General features: G+C 45.0%; 1 protein-coding gene across 1 annotated transcript; it reads left to right on the plus strand.

The window, feature by feature from the left end:
• Positions 1 to 2,961: 2,961 nt before the first annotated feature.
• On the plus strand, positions 2,962 to 9,194 carry SELE (selectin E). The gene is made up of 10 exons (XM_010074142.1): positions 2,962 to 2,998; positions 3,442 to 3,828; positions 4,594 to 4,701; positions 4,828 to 5,013; positions 5,626 to 5,811; positions 5,919 to 6,104; positions 6,669 to 6,854; positions 6,962 to 7,147; positions 8,601 to 8,708; positions 9,169 to 9,194. Exons 1-10 carry the CDS (start codon positions 2,962 to 2,964, stop codon positions 9,192 to 9,194), a joined length of 1,596 nt encoding a protein of 531 aa, XP_010072444.1.
• The last annotated feature ends 9,254 nt before the right edge of the window (positions 9,195 to 18,448 follow it).

The raw sequence follows: 18,448 nt of genomic DNA on the forward strand, positions 1-18,448 counted from the left end.
GTGTTCTCAAATCAGTTTGCAAAGGAAGGAAAAAAAAGCACAAATCTGAAATAACAATGAGAAAATAATAAATCAGTAACATGGAAACCAGTTAAGAGACAGGCTGGATGGCATTTCTAGCTTGAATATCTGCAGTTCAGCCTGAGTAACAGTATCAGAGGTATTTTTCCTGAAATATGTATGTAATTTAGGATTCAATATGAGCTTTAACTCACAGGAATACCAGTCTTCCTGAACAAGGTTAAAGTTTTTAAGTACCTTTGACTTTTAATAATGAGATTTTAACCTCTCAGTTATGTGCTTTTGAAAATGCCTTTTTTTTTTCTGAAAATTTTGAGTTTGTATTCATCTTCCATTATATTAAAAGGAGATAAAAATATAATTGGTGGATGGCAGAATTCCCTGGGAAAAACCAAAAAGAGCCCCATGCCCGTGATGCAGAAGGGAACTCTGCCAACAAAAAGAGGCAGTCTTTTTTTAGGCTGGAGTTTTTACAGGCGTATTGCTTTTAGGCTTTGGTGTTTTGTTTTTTTTTTTGTGTGGTTTTTTTTATCTGCTGCAGACAAGAGGTCTCGGACAGCCCCTGTGAAGGAAGACTGTTGTAAACTGTGAAACGCTCTCTTCCTTCCTCCGGAGATTCCACTGGGAAAGCAATTCTGATAAAGTTTCTTCCACTCAATTTCAGAGGAGCTTCTGCCATGACAAGGATGAGCGCTTACCAGTAGGAAGCTCATAAAATTACTTGGAAAAGTGAATCTCCAGGAAAAGGTGTAGGACTTTCTGCCTCCTGGCTCCACAGAATATAAAATATTTTGGAATTGTCTGTAATTCTTCTGTGTATACAGTTATAACAGCTGATCAATGTTTTAGGAAAAAACTTTGGTACTTTGGTAGTAACTGAGGTTGTTTTAGAATATACTCTTTACTCTGTCCTCTTTTCTGTGATGGATTCCTTTGATGGGCAGAGATCTGTTAAGGTATGGCTACTTGACAATTATTTTTTTTGTTAAAAAAATTGGGAATTGATACCAGCTCAGATCCTAGCTTGGGATCTAGAAGGCACAGATTTCTATTGTGTAAGAACAGGCTGAGGCTCCACAGTAAGAGCTCCCGTATGCACTGTATGAGCTATAACTATGCTTTCCAAAAATTAAGTGGGTGTTACCACTGTCCTCCTATCACTGACAACCCCTCTTGAGTCCTATGAATTTTGACCCTCATTAAACCTCACCCATAATGGTAAATCTTTGTCTAGAATACCAGTTTGGCAACTGGACTGTCTGGTGGCGTCTCCACAGTAAGTGCCTGAGTGGATGTGGAGCAAGGGGTGGGCTGACATGGCTGGTCAGGGTGCAAGGGAATAATGCCACTCTGGGGTTGGGAGTGCTGGGGGATGTGGACTCTGGGAGAAGGTTCCTAGTGTTGTGCCTTTGCACAGGGTTGACAAATGCACTAATGTGTCTGTTACTTGTGATGCCCTTTCCCTGCTTATAGCCCTCAACAGCACTTGTGAGATCTCCTGTAACAGAGGCGAGAAGGAGACTTAAGTGAGAATATCCAAAACTACTGTTGGGCATGGAGTGGCAAGTCACTCACCGAGGTGGTGTACATGTGAAGGTGTGCATGAGGATCAAGGAGTGCTGTGTAGCGGTGCAGCCAGAAGGCTATTGTGCAAGGAGCAATCCTCATGCTTACTGCCTTCTCATGTACACAGGTGTGCTCTGAATAGCCCATGACCGCTTACCAACCCACGATAGCAAAGTGTCCGTGATTACTCAGGCGTGGGTCTCCATACCATGGCCACCAGGTGACTGCTCTCTGCAGTGTATAATTAATCAGTGTATACACTGTAGACAATAAACGCACGTGAATTCAGTATGAGACTAGCGTATTGTCATGTCCACCTGAAATATTATATGCACCTGCTCAGGAATTGTAACTCTATTGAAGTAAGGATACTGGAGCATGTTGTCCAAGGGACTCTTAAAAGCTAAGTCCGCATTTTAAGCTTGACTGCTACGAGTGACTGATGAATCTGTGTTGTGAGCAAGAATCTGTAAGAGTACTAGCAATCGTCGGACTGGCAAACCTTACCACAAAGGAGAATTCTGCACAGCGTGCTGTGATCCACAAGGAAGGGCTTGTCCAGTGCTGCACTTTCTATCTTTTACTCAAACTTTGAGTGTTGGTGCCTTTCTTACTGAGATCCCAAAAGAACCGGCACCTCCTTGCTGCAGAGCATCATGCTACATGAAAAGCTGGAATCTGCTTATTCATGCATCTAACTCAAACTGACCATCCTGCTCCTTCCTGATATCCTGGAATTGTGTGTTTCTGTCAGTAAAACTATGTAATGCAGACTTGGCAGTTTGTCAGCACACTGTGTCTTTGTGAGAGGGTTGATTTGGCAAGGGGAAGCATCAAGCTTAATGTGTGGGAGGGCCAGGTCCTGGGATTTTCCAATAAATTTTTTTCCATGTGGAATTTCCCGTCTTGTGGAGGACAGGCCAGTTGAGAGAATAAAAGGCCGTAGTAAAGGCAGAGGATTAGACAGTCCAGACACTTGGAGCTGAATTTAAACTTCAAGTTTGTATTCAGCAACTTAGCAACAGAAAGCAGTCATTGAGGACTATCGTAAAGGACTTTTGCCACCTGGCCACCACAACTGCAACCTGTGAGTATGAATGAAGTGTGTTATTCTGTCTCACTGCTCAGCTAAAGAAAAACCGGACAGATGAAATTCTGTCTTTTTCTTAAAAAGCTGCTTATATTTAAAAGCTATCTTGATATTAAGAACTGTTTTAAAGTCCTTAGAATAATTGTTTAAAAGTATGTAGAAAAGATTGCCTAGACAATATTTTATATTGAATTGTAAAAAGTCAGTATTTGTTTTTTACAAATATGTTCCTTTGATCTTTCATAGCCATCTGCTTAAAAGATAGAGAGAAAGCTCTCAGAAACATGATTTGCTTGTGGTTCCTGTCTCTTCTTGCCTATGGTAAGTGTGTATGTCTCTGTGTAGAAAACTACTTGAATGTTAATATTGGTGTGCCTGTTCTGTTTAAGCTCCAAATTAAACAAAATTTTTGAACCTGACCTAATCAGCCTGAGGTTAGGTTCACACAGAAAAACTTCTAGCTCCAATGGCATGTTTCCCTGCTTGCCTGTCAAATACATAATTGGCTCCTGTAGCCAGCCATGAAGTCTGCAAAGCTTTGTGTGATCGGTTGTGGTTTCACAGGCTGAAGTCCCTGTACTTGATGCCGACATGCCTGTTTTGAAGCTTGCCAGTTAATTGTTTATAAAATAATTGCCACCACTTTTTATGCAGTTTCAGATATTGACAGGCTTGCACTATTTACAGAGCTTTATATATCCTCTTCTAGAGAGAGAGGAGGGGAAAAAGTCAGACACCAACCTTGTGACATCTTTTCATTCTAGGACTTACAATACTGCAGAGGGCGAATTGTTGGACATACCATTATTCAGACACAAACATGACGTACAGGGAAGCAGAGCTGTGGTGCAAAAAGAGGTATACTAATATGGTTGCCATTCAGAATAAGGAGGAAATCAACTACCTCAATAACTTCTTACCCTTCAATCCGGGTTACTACTGGATTGGAATCAGAAAAATTAACGAGGTATGGACCTGGATTGGAACTAACAAAGAACTGACAGAAGAGGCAAAAAACTGGGCTTCAGGTGAGCCAAATGGCAAAGGGAACAACGAGGACTGTGTTGAAATCTACATCAAAAGAGGGAAGGATGATGGCAAATGGAATGATGAGCAGTGTGAAAAAAAGAAGGTCGCTTTGTGCTACACAGGTATGTGCCGTCCCCCTGTGGAGACGAGGTTGTGGGTGGGATGGGTTGTTTAACTTGGTCTTACATATTAACTACCTAACCCTGTAAGCACTTGTACACTTACCCTTGCTTACAGGGCTGAGGTTGGTCTTGTTCTGAGAGCTGGATTGATCTCGCTTACTTTCTCGCTCCCAGAATATTGTACATTCTTTATGGCCAAATCAGCAGACCTTCTCTATAATCAGTGGAGAGAAACAGGCTCTTCCAGATGGTGACTTTCATCCCACTCTCAAGTGGGTGTTTCAGCTAGATAAGAATGGCCCTTTTGGAGGCACCTGTCTGCTGACTATAGACCACTGGATTAGATTACGCACTTTGTTTAGAGGTGGCTAAGGCTAGATAAAAAAAAAAAAAAAAAAAAAAATCCAAGTAAAATATCAGCCAAATTAGAGCTGTGGTGAGTTAATGAAGGATGTAGCTGATGAGGATTTCTACCTACCCCATAGTATATTGTTCCTTTTGCATTTTAAATGATGCTAATCTCTACCTGAGAACAACTGGTCATGGAGTTTCCTGCCAGTAGATTCCTTTCACTCTGAGCTAGTCTGTCAAAGGTGCTGATGTCTGAAACACTTCTGTGAAATGACAGGGTAATCTTATGTATCAAACACCCTGCTTTTCTTTTGCTGTGCTTGTTTAGTGCCAGGAAGATAAATAAAGCACTAGCCAGGTTTCATTAGTGGCCATACTGATTCTTTTATAATTTGCTGTATTTTTTTTTTCCAGCTTCTTGCAACTCATCTCTCTGCAGTGGCCGTGGAGAATGCATAGAAACTATTAACAATCACACCTGCCATTGTAACCCTGGATTCTATGGGCCTGAATGCGAGTTTGGTAAGATTACTCCATCCTACTTTTCAAACCGGGTGATGTTCATGCTAGCTGGTGTTCAGTTTGTCTGACTTGTTGATTTACCTGCTCAGACAATGAGACTGTGTACCTTCTCATGTTTCTTTGAAGTTGAGAGTTGTGATCCACTAAAGCAACCCTATCATGGGAGCCTCGAGTGCAACCATCCGTTGGAGAACTTCAGCTACAATTCATCCTGCACAGTTCAGTGTGAGGAAGGCTATGAACTGACTGCATTGGAGTCTGTGTACTGTACCTCTTCTGGGATCTGGTCTGCCCCCCTTGCAGAATGCAAAGGTGAGCTTCTCAAGCAGTGATAAATAGCTTTCTACATTGTACATAGCTCTGAAACTTCAGTGTTGCTTTGTTAGTAGGTACAAACTGAAGTTCTGGCCCATTCCTTTATAATTAATTATGTGGTGAAGGTGCTATTTTATTGGAGCACACAGGTCTCTGTACCTGAAGAGATTAAATGGGCAGCATGAATGTTCTGGTCCTGGTCTAGATTTCTTTGTAGAATTCCACCTCTTAGTGGGGAACAGGGAATGGAGATGATCTAGCTGTGAGACTGCTCACAACAGGCCAGTTACTTCTGACTGTAGGAATTAGAATAAGCTACTTTCTGAAGCAAGTCAAGCATCAAACATCACCAAGCAGCAGTCAAAACGGGAAAAATTTGGATTGTAACTAGTTGCTGTCATGAGCTGCAGATGGATTTGCAGCCTTGCATTAAGAGTCAGTCTTCCATTTTGAGATCTTTCCACTCCTATCTGCTTTCCGAAATGGCATCATAGATCTCCTTTCTAAAGCTGCTTGAATTTAGTGCATAGGTTGCTAAGTTTCAGGAAAGATAAAACTTTTTATTGTTTGTTCCAAGCTAAGATCTGTGCTGTCTCTTGTACTTTTCAGCTGTGACCTGTCCTGCCTTAGAAATGCCTGCTCATGGTGCTGTGAACTGCTCCCATCCCTCTGTGGAGCTCACCTGGGGTACTACCTGTGAGTTCACCTGTGAGGAAGGCTTTACCCTGACAGGACCAGCCACACTGCAGTGTGGGTCTTCTGGGGCCTGGGACAGGCAGCAGCCATCCTGTGCAGGTACCTTTCCTCATCCCTGCTCACCTGGGCACTTGGGCTTGTCGGCATTGGCATGCTGAATTCTTGAGGCATCTGTGCTAATTTTTGTTGTGATCTGTGTGTTGCAGCTGTGAGGTGTGAGGCTGTAACCTGGCCAGAGGAAGGCTCTGTGACCTGTGACCATGCTCCTGCAGATCTCACCTATCGCTCAGGTTGTCATTTCCACTGCAGTGAGGGCTATTTTCTGGATGGCCCGTCCAGCATTGAATGCACAGCGGAGGGACAGTGGTCAGAGTCGCTGCCAAAATGCAAAGGTAAGACTTTGTGGGTTGGAAACCATAATTTAAAGCTTAAAGTAGCTTGATTATTCTTGAAGAGACTTCCTCATTCACGTGTAGTCAAGGAGTAACAGTCATCCCTCTGTGTTTATAGCACTTTTTGTAAGCAGATCTCAAGATGGGAGTCATTTAACCTATTGTGTTAAAGAGGAAACAGCAGTGCAGGGTGACAAGCAACACTCAGGAACTGTGTCCCTGACACGTATGATAACAGGCTTTTGAAGTGGAGTGTTCTGACAGGAACTCTTTATTCTCTACCCTCCAAATGGGAGGCAGTGCCTGTGGCAGCCCACTTGTGGAGTATAATCTGGATCCAGTCACAGGGTAGCCTGCATGTTTTAGGTGCATGTTTACAGGTTCTGGCTGCACTATGGAGCATGCTTAAAATCCCTGTTTCCTGAGACATTGCTAGGTCTGAAGGGAGGTACTGTGGCCCTGTAGGGGACAGCTCCTGACAGGGCATGTCCTTGTGTCAGCTCAAAGAGTGTTTACCTCGACCTATTCCAAGCTAAGCTCTGTTCTGTCTCTTGTATTTTTCAGCTGTGACCTGTCCTGCCTTAGAAATGCCTGCTCATGGTGCTGTGAACTGCTCCCATCCCTCTGTGGAGCTCACCTGGGGTACTACCTGTGAGTTCACCTGTGAGGAAGGCTTTACCCTGACAGGACCAGCCACACTGCAGTGTGGGTCTTCTGGGGCCTGGGACAGGCAGCAGCCATCCTGTGCAGGTACCTTTCCTCATCCCTGCTCACCTGGGCACTTGGGCTTGTCGGCATTGGCATGCTGAATTCTTGAGGCATCTGTGCTAATTTTTGTTGTGATCTGTGTGTTGCAGCTGTGAGGTGTGAGGCTGTAACCTGGCCAGAGGAAGGCTCTGTGACCTGTGACCATGCTCCTGCAGATCTCACCTATCGCTCAGGTTGTCATTTCCACTGCAGTGAGGGCTATGTTCTGGATGGCCCATCCAGCATTGAGTGCACAGCGGAGGGACAGTGGTCAGAGCCGGTGCCAAAATGTAAAGGTAAGACTTTCTGGATTGGAAAGTACAGCTTTCTGTCATTGGATAGCACACTGAAATCCATATTCCTATAGGGTTCTGGCTCCAAACTAAACTCTGCTGCCTCTCGTGTTTTCAGCTGTGACTTGCCCTGCCTTAGAAGTGCCTGCTCATGACTCTGTGCACTGTCCCAATCCCAAAGTCAAATGAATTTGAAAATACAATGTACATCTACCAGTGCAAAAAATAGAGCCAAAGACAGGAAGGTCCTTAATGACTCTTAACCATTTCTTTCTGAATTTCAGTTGTACAGTGTGAACCACTGAGCTCTCCTGAGAAAGGCTTTATGGATTGCTTACATGGTGCTGGGAACTTCACGTACAACACAGCCTGCCACTTCAGCTGTCTAGAAGGATGGAGGCTCAACGGTTCTCATGTTCTGGAGTGCAGTCATTCAGGAAACTGGAGTGCTAGTCTGCCCACATGTGAAGGTATTTGACCTGTGCCTAGCCACAGAGAGGTGGCACTGTGTTTCTAGTCAAATGAGGAATGGAAGGGTGGAGGAGATACACCAAACAGTAAGCTAGAATTTCTAGTGAAGTCCACGAATTCAAAAGCCTGACAAAATCTCTCAGTATGTTTTTTGAAAATAGAAGGGTGAAAAATTCCTGAAATTTGGTGAAATATGCTGATTTCTTATCGAAAACCAAACCTGATGTTGGGTTGGTTGGTTTGGTTCTTAATTAAAATATTTCTCATGTTGTGCTTTTTTCATATAAATAAAGAGCTTTTCTAGAAGAAACAGAACCTTATGGGGAAATCTACTTTCATGAGTCTGTTTCTCAGTGGGAAAGTTTATAGATTTTTTATTTTTTTTTAATTTGGTGTGATAGTTTTCTTGGGTGAACTCCTCAGCCAGAAGACCTCACAAAGTTTTTCTGTCAAAGGCTGTAATTTTACAGGACAGAAGTCTCAGCCTTGCCCTCCCATTCAAGACAGTAAGAGCTCTGTCCCTGCCCTCAGTGGGAACATACTTGGCCTGCCTGAAATGCTTTTGCTTGAGGGCGTAAAATCTCAACTCCACTTCTTTTGCTTGAGCAGAATTTAGATCCTTGAATAATTTCATTGATCTCAGCAGGATCACTCAAAGAGGAAGACAGCACAGTGGGAATTAAAATATTAACTGAGACTTAAAAATAAAAGATGAGCATAAATTGTCATGTGAGGCTAGAGGTTAGACAGACCCTGGTATAGGTAGCTTGTTGCCTTGCCATTACTTTCCAATGGCTGCGATAATTTTTCATATGCAGCTTTTTACCTTGTGTACAGGATATCCTGTATCTGCAAGAGAAAACTTAAGGGTCACAAGCTGCAATTCTGGTTCCCCTTGAAGAGCACAAGGGAAAGGAAGAAGTAGAAAGGGCTTCAAAGACCTCGCATGCCTCTTGATCTCACTGAAACTTTTTCGTCCTTTCAGCTTCTGAACAAGCCAGCTATGTCTCTGTGGGCATAGCAGCCACAAGTGCCTCTTTGTTGTCCACAGCATCATTCCTCCTTTGGCTTGCAAGATGTTTACGAAGAAAAGGTGAGCAGTGAGACTGGGTTCGCTGGTTTTATTTACCTTCCTGAAAAATTTTCAGTGGAGGAAAAACCTACCTCCAAACCTCAATACCTTCCTTCTTGAAAAAGTGAAAATTCCTGTACTTAAATGCCAAAATAATTTTCAAGAAGCCTGCATGCATGCTATGTTTGGCTTTTTGATGAACATTTAAAAATCAAAGATAGTAAAAACCAAATGCTTGGAAAACAAGAGTTTGAAGGAAAAATCAAGATTCTATTTATCAGTAATTACTGGCAGGGAAAATGAATGGGAATTTGAGATGGGGCTAGTGACAACACAGTAATAACTGCCTGTGAGTTTTGTTGCTAGATAATGGCTTTTTATCAGATATTCAGAAATTAGTCATTTTTTAGTAGAAGAAAAAGTTTGCATGAGGGGGCTTTCACCTTGAAATTCTAATAGCCTTTTCTCATTCTTCTTGCAGCAAAGAAGTTTATTCCTTCCAGGTAAGTTGTGTTTCAAAATCAGTATGAAAAACACTGTAATCACTTTGCTAAAATCCATTTGATGTAAACCAGTTGTCATTAAAGTACTTTTCATTTCTCTTTTTTATAGTAGCTGCCAGAGCCTAACCATTGAAGGTAGCTTCCAAAGTGCTGGCCAGAATGTCTAACTCCAGATGTTTCAGGTAAGCACATGAGATAGCTGCACTCACAAATTCTCTTCATTGTTCATTGCCATACAATTGCTGAAATAGCAGTATGTGCTTTGGGCTACCTAACGTGCATCTTGGCATTGCAGGAAAGTTCCTAACAAGACTGATGGATTTATTGCTTTAGAAATGGTTCTTCATCTCCTTGAGGATGACTGTGCTTTGCGTTCTGTCCAGCTGCACATAGTATTAGGAACACTTTGGCATGTTTTTGCTACCTGCTGCATGCAAAATTCCTCTGAAATGAGAGCAAATACAAGTCTGTGCCAATTTTCAAATTTATATAGGAATTTTGTTCTCTCTGCAGGAATTGAAGCCATCTTTACTTATGTCTCACATTTCTGGAGAATGAAACTGCATGCACATCAGCAGCTATCCAGATGTTTTTACCTCTTGCTGACAACATGATTGACCTTGCATATTTCCCAGAAATTTTGAACTCAAGCTGTCTGGTATTTCCACTGAAGACAAGCAGAGAGTAAAACTCTGGCCTTCTGGCAAAATACTGTCTGCATTCAGTCATGTAGTTATCGTAACTGGGAGCTTGCCATCCCTTGTCCAGATGGTGAGCAAATAGTAAGCTGCTGCCTAAAGAGGAGGCTGGTTTCTCCTCTGGTCTACTCAAAGGTACCTAGGTGAGGTGAAGACATGCATTATTTCACATCACTTACTACACTGCTGGAGATGTCTTCTCTGGAGGCATATGAGTTATACTTGCAGAAACAGAATAATCAGGATGAAAAATATTCACTGAATAGCATTGATCTGGTTTATTGTTGAAGTTGTTTTATTTTAAGAGGATGGCCCAGTCAATGAATATGCCTGTAGTGATATGGGCAATTATTTGGGTTTCTGCTCCATGTCCCAGAAAGCTTAGGGACCTTAAAGTTTGTGGTTTTTTTTGTAATAGCACTAGGAATCATAGTGCTTATACCAGGTACTCTAGTTTCTGAATGCAGCAAGTAGATCTGAAATGATCTCATCCCTGTGGGATTATGCACTGTAATACAGGTGTATACATAAATATTTAATTGTGCGATTTTTACTGTGGATATTTCTGTGCTGTTAACTGTAAATGTATTGTAAAATACCTGTTCCTGAGTAGGTCTGTGGCCATTGATCTGGGCCCAGGTAATTTTAAAATAATTCAGAGGTGTTTGAAAGGATTTCATGCCTGCACATTATTTACAAATAAAATGGAAGCCTGAGATTTGTGTGTGTATATGTGTATATATATTGCAAGTATGATTTATTAAGCTGTTAAGACTTTAAATGAGGTCTTTCTTAATAAGTTATGTTTAAGTTATAATAATAAATTAAATATCTGACTTAGCATCTGATGTATTGTCCTATTTGTAACAGTATTTAATAAAATATTTTAAATGTAATGCTCCCTTTTTGAAATGTACATAATCTAAATAATTTAGGTGAGCCTTGTGGTATACGGCTTCAGCAGCAGAATGTGAGGGGTTGGGGGCAGACTGGTTAAATAGCAAGGCTGTCCCTCATTTAGCTTTCCATGTTTTCAGAGCAGCCAAGGAAAGAGTAGCCAGCAGATGGCACTGACTGCCTGGGAGCCAGCGCAGCCAGAGCTGGACCTCAAACCACCATCCCAAGTCCTGAAAGGAAGGAGGAAGGCTCAGCGATGTGTCCTGTAACGCAGGTGCTTGGACCAGCAGTGGGCTTTGCAAGAGGCATGCTCAGGAGGGAGAGGAGGACAGAAAGAGAAGCAAGTAGGTGATCTTGGTGCATAGTTAACAGCACAAACCCCTCAGCCCATGCAGGTCTTTAGCAGCCCTTTCTGCTGGGAAGTTAGCTGAGTGGGGGACACCATGGGCTAACAGATGAAAGCACAGCTCTGGGGATTAGTGGTGACTGCTGTCTAGGGACCTTCACTCCCACCCTGGCTTGGGCTGTAGCCGAAGACTGCCATGGGCTAGTGTTGGCTAGGTGCCAGTGATGGCCAGACTTTCCTGTGGCCACCCTTCCCCAATCCCTGACATAGCTAAGGAAGCTGCACTGTGGCTCTCTGTAGCTGCTGCCAGGAACCAGCCCTTGATGATAAGCCATGAGATGCATTCCTCCCCTAGGCAAGGCTCAGGAGATGCTGTCAGGCCTGTGAGCAAGGGAGTCAATTAAGAGGTGCTGTGCCACAGCGGACAGGGCCCGTTGCTGTTTATCCCAAACCGATTAAAGAACTGAGAGCGACTGTCAGTGCTTCCCCCGCCTTGACAAGGTGGGGCCCAACAGTGTGAGCAGATGTAGAACAGTAATCCTTCAGGTTCCCTGAGGGGATGTAGAGATTAGCCCGAAACGCCCTGCTCTGAATCCCTGCAGGAGCTGTTTTGAGAGCTAAACCACCACATGGGTCCCCCAGCCTGTCCTTGTTGTTGTCCTCTACATGCATGGCCCTGTAGCATCCTCTGGAGAGAGCTGGTCAGGCCAGCGTGGCTCCTACCCTGCTGCAGTCAGGGCAGCCCAGCTTCTCCTTTCCTGACCAGAGCTGGTGTTTCTAGCAGACTTTCCTGGGATCTTACAAGGGCTTTATTACCAGAAGAGAGACTATAAATTACACCCTCTCTTTCTCCGAGCCTTCCTCCCTTGTGACTTCTAGAGGCAGAAAAAAAAAGACTACATTAGGGTGGGATTAGTCCTCTGTCTCTCCCATATATCCCCTAGGCCAAAGACTCCCTGAAGGCGCTCTTCTTTCTTGCAATGAGTTACAGGTTACATCTATCCTCATAATTCATGTTAGTCCAGGGCACAGGCAAAACTCTAGCCTGTGCTTGTCCAGGTTGCTTGATTCTTGGTCCTGTTCTGGCATTGTTTTTTCCTGCTCCAGGATATGAATTACTAGTTGTGATGGTATGGTGTGTCCAGGCCTCTAGAGTCTTCAGGAAGTCATTTTATTTGCAGTGGACGTGTCTCTGTTGCAGTGCCTGTGAACACACCTCTTCTGTTGTTTGGTGTTTCTATAGTTCCCGTGCTGGCAAGAAAGGCCATGGGAATGCTAGCTGCCATGCGGTCAGTTAGTAACTCTGTTGTGTCTCTCCTCTATAGGGTGCAGTGCTCTGCGACCACCGAAGGGCCACAGGGTCTTTACTGGAGGGACTTTCCTTATTTCCTGTTGTTCCATTTTCCTTAAATTCCTCAGCTCTCCCTGGGCCTGTGGCATTGTTCAAAGTGGGATCTGTGTTTTGCCTGGCATCTTATTTTGGAGCGGATGTCTGCTTGTGTCGTGACCTATGGAAGCTGTGAAAGTGACATTAACTGGGAGGCACGCATGTCCTTTCACAGCTCTGTGTGTTTGCTGCTTGGCAAGGGGATGGTTTTTGTGGTGTAACTTAACACATTCCTGATGAACTGAGCTGCACGGGTGGCTTTAGCTTTTTACATCTGCAGTCTGACAGAAGGGGACTTAGAAACAAAATTTCACTTAAAGTCTCAAACAGACAGGTAGTGTTTGATTTGGGGTGGGTGTTTCTGTGGCCCTTGCTGATATGAGCAGTATACGACCTGCCTGGATTGGGTTTGTGCCTTCTGTTTTCATAAGCAATTAGCCGTCAAACAAGCAGTCATTTACCAGGGCCTGGCTTAAGTTGCCTTCCAGAGCTCCAGTTTTCAAGGGCTGGAGCGGACCCAGCATTTGGCCGGCAGTTCTTCACTCACAAAGATAAGTTGCTGCTACAGGCTCTGGAGACCGCACATCTTTGCAGCTCCTTGCGTGCTTTGCTGAGCACTGGCAGCAGGGACTTGGAAGCAGCAGCTCCTGCAGGAGCTGTTGTTGTGATCAAATCACTAACCTGCTCAGCTCCAGCTCTGGGAGCTGTCAGAGGGTATTAGGGCCAGGAGGCCAGACTGCAACATACAATGTCTGTGCAATCTGTGACATACCCAAGCCTCTGTGAGTCTGGTTTCTGTCCTGAGTCCTGCTCCTGTTTGGATTCCTCTGGTTTCTGCAAGGGGCTGGCTCCCTCCTCTTGGCTTGAGCATGCTGGTAATATGTGGCCGGTAGTGGGTATTTGGTGAGGGGTCTTCAGCCCCTAGACCTAGAGGAGCAAGTTGTCATGGTGAGCTCTTGGTCAGGGACAGAAAGGTCCATAGGATCACTGTTCCCTAAGAGCCAGACCTCATATCAAATGAGAAATCCAGCATGGGCTTGCCCATGGACAAACAAGCCATCCTCCTGTTGGTAGCAGGCAGCAGAAGCTTGGTGGAGGGCAGAAAAGCAGGCATCAGAGCCCAGCCTCTCACAGTGTTTGCACAGTTGTACTGTGGAGCTCCCTAGCCTGGTTTAAGGCCTCTCTCTTGCATGCCTGTAGTGAGAAACAAGCAAAATTGCAGGTTAGATTTGACCAGTGGAGTCAAAATCTGCTGGATGGTTATCGCTACTCACCTGGCACTATTAAATCTCACCTAGAAGGGAGGCAGACTTGGCTAACACAGTTCAGCTGTGGCTCCAGTGGTGATAAAGAAATCCACAGCCCAGAAAGTGTTTCCACAGGTGATGATGGCCAGTGGTTTTTCCAACTCAGGAAAGCTGCTGCCAAGAACAGGACAGCATGCAAAAAGCACAAATGTTTCCTCAGCAAGGCAGCAGATGCCCCCGGGCAGCTGCCAGCAGGTTTTCTACCTGCCTTTCTACTTCAGGGAAGGACATTCCCTGAAAAGCCCAACAGTTACTTTGACTTTCAGCCTGAGCCAAGTGGGACCTTCATCAACTTCTCGCCTTGCCAGCTGCCATGAAAGCAGCAATGGCAGGTGTGAAATTGCAGGTGACTTGCTTGCTTCTGGCACTACAGTGCTGTCATTTTGGGCTGTTGACAGCCCCTGAGTGGGAAGAGGGAATTGCACTGAATCCATGCCTTCTGGAGCAGGTATTGGGTCACAGGGTGCTTGAGTGGAAGGAAAAGGGTTAAAGGGGAGACAGGAAGCACTTTGTTCAGGGCTTATTCCATAGGATGATTTCTGGGAAAGGAGGGGCTGCAATCAGGCAGGATGTTTTCACTTTGGGATCTTGGGAAATCAAGCCCAGCCTGGCCTAAACCAAGAGGAAAATATAGCACAGCCCAGACTGCACGGAACAGCGATGTCTCTACTTCACCTTATCTTGTGTAGGTGCAAACAATCCAGATAATGTAAAAATCAAACATGGTGAAATGCTGGCTTCACATGAACAACCAAGATGTCCTATGGGGAAATAATACAGTTTGAACAGGAAGGCAGTGGGAGCAGTCCTAGAAAGCTCTATCCCAGGATAGAGAGGAAGGGCTCTCTCCAGCCCTCATGGTATTTCCTCCTCCTCCCTTGCCTCAGCTGGTACAAGGGACTCCAGGTTGGTCCCTGGGTGGAGAGCAGGGGATGCTGTCTGTGTCATGGGGCTGTTTCCAGACTGGACTCTGGTCTGGATGGCCCTTGAAGGCAGCAGAGGAAAGCTCTGCAGATGAGTTAGGAACTGCTGGGTCACTATCAGAGAACAGAGAAGACCTTTGCTACTTTACAGGAAATCACTTTTGACCAACATAACGCCTGCAAACAACCCAGTGGAGCAAAGGTTCTTCTACACTGTCAAAGGCACTTGTGGAGAAAACCTCACCTGTGTCACTAACCTCTTGCAACTAAAGGCAGAGGATTTGGCTAAAGCACTTGACTGTGATTAAATGGTCACTGTGGAGCCATGCAGGAGGGAGAAGGGAGACAGTCCACGTTCTCCACTGTTCTTCCTCCTTTCCTGGAGGGAAGAACAGCTCCATCTCTGTTTTGCAAGATCCTTCTTGCCTGCCGCTTGTGCTCTTCTTCCTGGTTTTATTTGGTGAGGATAGAGCTTGGGGTAGAGGTAAGAGACCCTTGCCATGTGCCCTTGGAGGGAACAGTGGCAGTTTGCATGGTGCAGGCAATTGGTAAAGCCACAGTGAATTTTGCACGCTCTACTCAGACATGCAGAGTTTGCTCAGGCTGGTGGGTTTATTTGCACTAAAGGCGGGCCAGGCATTCACCTGAATGCATTTGTCACTCTGCTCTTTTGAACTGGGGCAGATAGATATTACTGCTGAGGTCACTACAGATCGATCTGGTTCGTTTTCTTTTCCCTCTGTTGGCTCTTTCTTCAGGAATATTCAGCGCCCTGTTAAATTTGCCCTCCCTGAGTAGAGGGTTTAGCTTCTGCTCAGAGTGGTATGAAATCCCAGCTTATGTGCCAGGACATTTAAAAATCCATGCCTTTCCTAACATTGACTTTAAAATCCAGATTTTAAAAACATACTGGACAAAAAATGTTTCTTGTGACTGTAATTACCTACAAAGAAGCATCTGGCTCACTGAGGTCATGGAAGTGCTGAAAAGAAGTCAGACACCAATCACCCTTTTCTCTAGACTGAAATTCATTCTGTTTGGCTGCATTAAATTCAGAAGGAGTTCCTTTAGGTGCTGAAAAAAGTGTTTGAAGTGCTGCCAGATGAAGCTAATAACACACGCACGCACACGCCTGTGCGCACATGCACAGTGCGTCAGTCAATGCTTTTGTTGCTTTTGCTTCCTGTTTCCTTGCACACACTGAGGGCAGGTTTTGGTTCTTGGCCCATTCAATGGTGAATGACTATTCTCAACATCCTTCCCAGCCTGCTAAGTGGGAGCAGGTGTTGCAGGTCAGACTTTTGGTGACAGAAATTGGTGATGGAGACTCTGTGGACTTTTAAAGCACTTTATTCGTGTTCTTCCATGAGCAGGGGAAATGGAGATGGTTGCAAACAGATACTCTTTTCCTTCATGTTGGCATTGAAGTGTAGCTCCAGAAAGTGGTTCTGCCTCAGAGAAATGCACTGTGGAAGGATGAACCAACTTCTTGGAGAAGTTTTGGTAACACGGACTCCCCCAGACTTTGCAATGTGTAAAGCTAACTCTGAAGATCAAGTTTCTCTCTGAGCTTGCACCTGAGGAAAGGACTTGTCAGAGGATCCTAGGAAAGAGGATTTGAGGAGCCCTGAGAAGTTGCCTGCTCCAAACCCCTGTCCCACACTGTGGGTGATGGCACTGCAGGTGGAAGTTGGTGCTGTGCATCCCATGCGAAAAAGCAGGGGCTCTCTGAGGGGAGGCTGGGTGACTCCCAGTGCAGTGGCACCCTACGTCTGCAGAGATGCTCCAAGCAGCGCCAGGGATTTGAGTGCACAGGTCCCAGACAGTGGGGTTGATTTGGTGTCTGAATCAATTTGGCTGTTTCAGAAATCCCAAGCTGGGGCTGTTAGCTGTTCCAACGCTGAGGTTCTGGCCTGGAAAAATGAGCACTAGGTTTAATTTCCCAGCACTGCTGATGGCTAAGTCTGGGAAAGACATTCCTCTCCCTTGTGTCTAAAACAGAATGACACTGAAGTCCTTACAGAAGAGCTTTGGGACCTTCCCAGGAAGAGCAGAAGACCTGTACGAGGGGAATGTCAACATGTCCTGTTCTTATCCTTCTGCCTTCTCTATCTGCTGCTGGATACGAGACCAAACAGGCCTTTGCTGTGATCTGGGACAGCTGTCCTTCTGCTCCCATGTCTAGAGCGGGAACATCTAAGCCTTCAGGGTGCTTGGATGCTGTGGGAACAGGTGCAACAGGGGACTTAAAAGACAACAGATCAGAAAACATATGGGACCGCCCCAGCTCTTAATTAACCTAATTGCTGTAGCTTCCTCGAAGGTCTGCATGTTTGCCTAGCGTGTTGTTTCCAGTGCAGGCAAGCACTGGTCCCCATGATAGAGTGCAGACACGGTAATGCTTTCCCAGAAGGGGCCCAGCAGGCCAGACCACCTCCATAAAGTCCAGCTGGAGGGCCCAGGGTGCAGCCCACCCCTCTGAAGTAGGCTTCTCTTGAGAGAGATTGGGGGCAAGGACTGGGTTTTGAAAGCTAACAAGGGCTATTGCGGCCCAGCGGTTTGACTTCTCTGCCTGTCCTCCATCAGGGGATGTTACTTGCTGATTGCTGCTGCAGGGGCAATGAATCATTCAGGCTGCAGGTGGTCAGCTGATAAACGTATTGAACCAGCTTACCTGCATGTTCGATGGCACAGTAAAATCACTAGATATTTATAGAAAGAAACTATGTCCTAACTGGTGAAAAGAGAACGCTCTAAGTGCTCTTTGGTTAAAGAGCACAACTGGGCTGTAGTCCTTTCTTCAGGACTTCAGACCAAGAGACAGGGTAGTCAAGAAACTTTACTCACCTCTTTTGATGCTCAGACAACAGCAAGCTTTTTTCGCTTCAGAGTCAATCTTCCTTACTGAAAGTATTTGGAGAACAAAGTCACTCCCATTTTAGTTAAACATTTGTCTTTTCATGGTGCTGAATTGTAAAAATACTACAGATACCTCAGAGTTTTCTGAGGCTCAAAGATATCCTCTAACAAGTCTTTCTGTTGTGCTGCAAACTGAAATTTGAAATCAGTTGTCCAGATGTGCAGTATAGAGCAGCCCAGCTGGTCAGCCTGCTCTTTGTAAGGGAGCAGCTATTTCCATGTATTTCACTCTAGCAGAGGCTGGATCTTCTCTGAAGCTCAGGGACTGGAGGCTTGAAGCACAGCAGAAGGAGCTGCCTTGAGAGGTGCAGAGATGCTAGCAAGCAAGGAGGGAGAGTGCAGTATCTGATGTGGGCACATCTTGTCTGGCCAGTCAAGCCAAATGTTTGTCACCTTTGGATTCGCCACACTGCCCAAAAAGCAAAACAGACGTGTAGTAGTGTTGGCAATCTCTGTAGGAACCTCCTGTCTGCCAGATTCTCTCTCCCTGCCCTCCCAGCAGGTGCCAGCTGGGCTTTTGCTTTCTTTCATCCTATGATCACGTTTCATCAAAGCAAGCACAGTCAGGGGATGCAAAGCCCAAAGGCTTACTAAAATTAGGCCTGATCTTTGGTCCTGTTTGTAAGTCGTTTCTAGGCATGGTGACGTCTGACATACAAACTGGCTAACATCAGGGTTTGCAAGTCCTAAGTGCAGCTATGTTTGTATTATTGTTTGCAAAGTCCTTTGGAGCAGCTGTGTGCCTGCTAGAACAAAACAGCAGTGCGCAGGCACAGGTCAA

This window comes from Pterocles gutturalis, unplaced genomic scaffold (assembly GCF_000699245.1).
Source record: "Pterocles gutturalis isolate BGI_N339 unplaced genomic scaffold, ASM69924v1 scaffold8052, whole genome shotgun sequence".
Taxonomy (NCBI): domain Eukaryota; kingdom Metazoa; phylum Chordata; class Aves; order Pterocliformes; family Pteroclidae; genus Pterocles; species Pterocles gutturalis.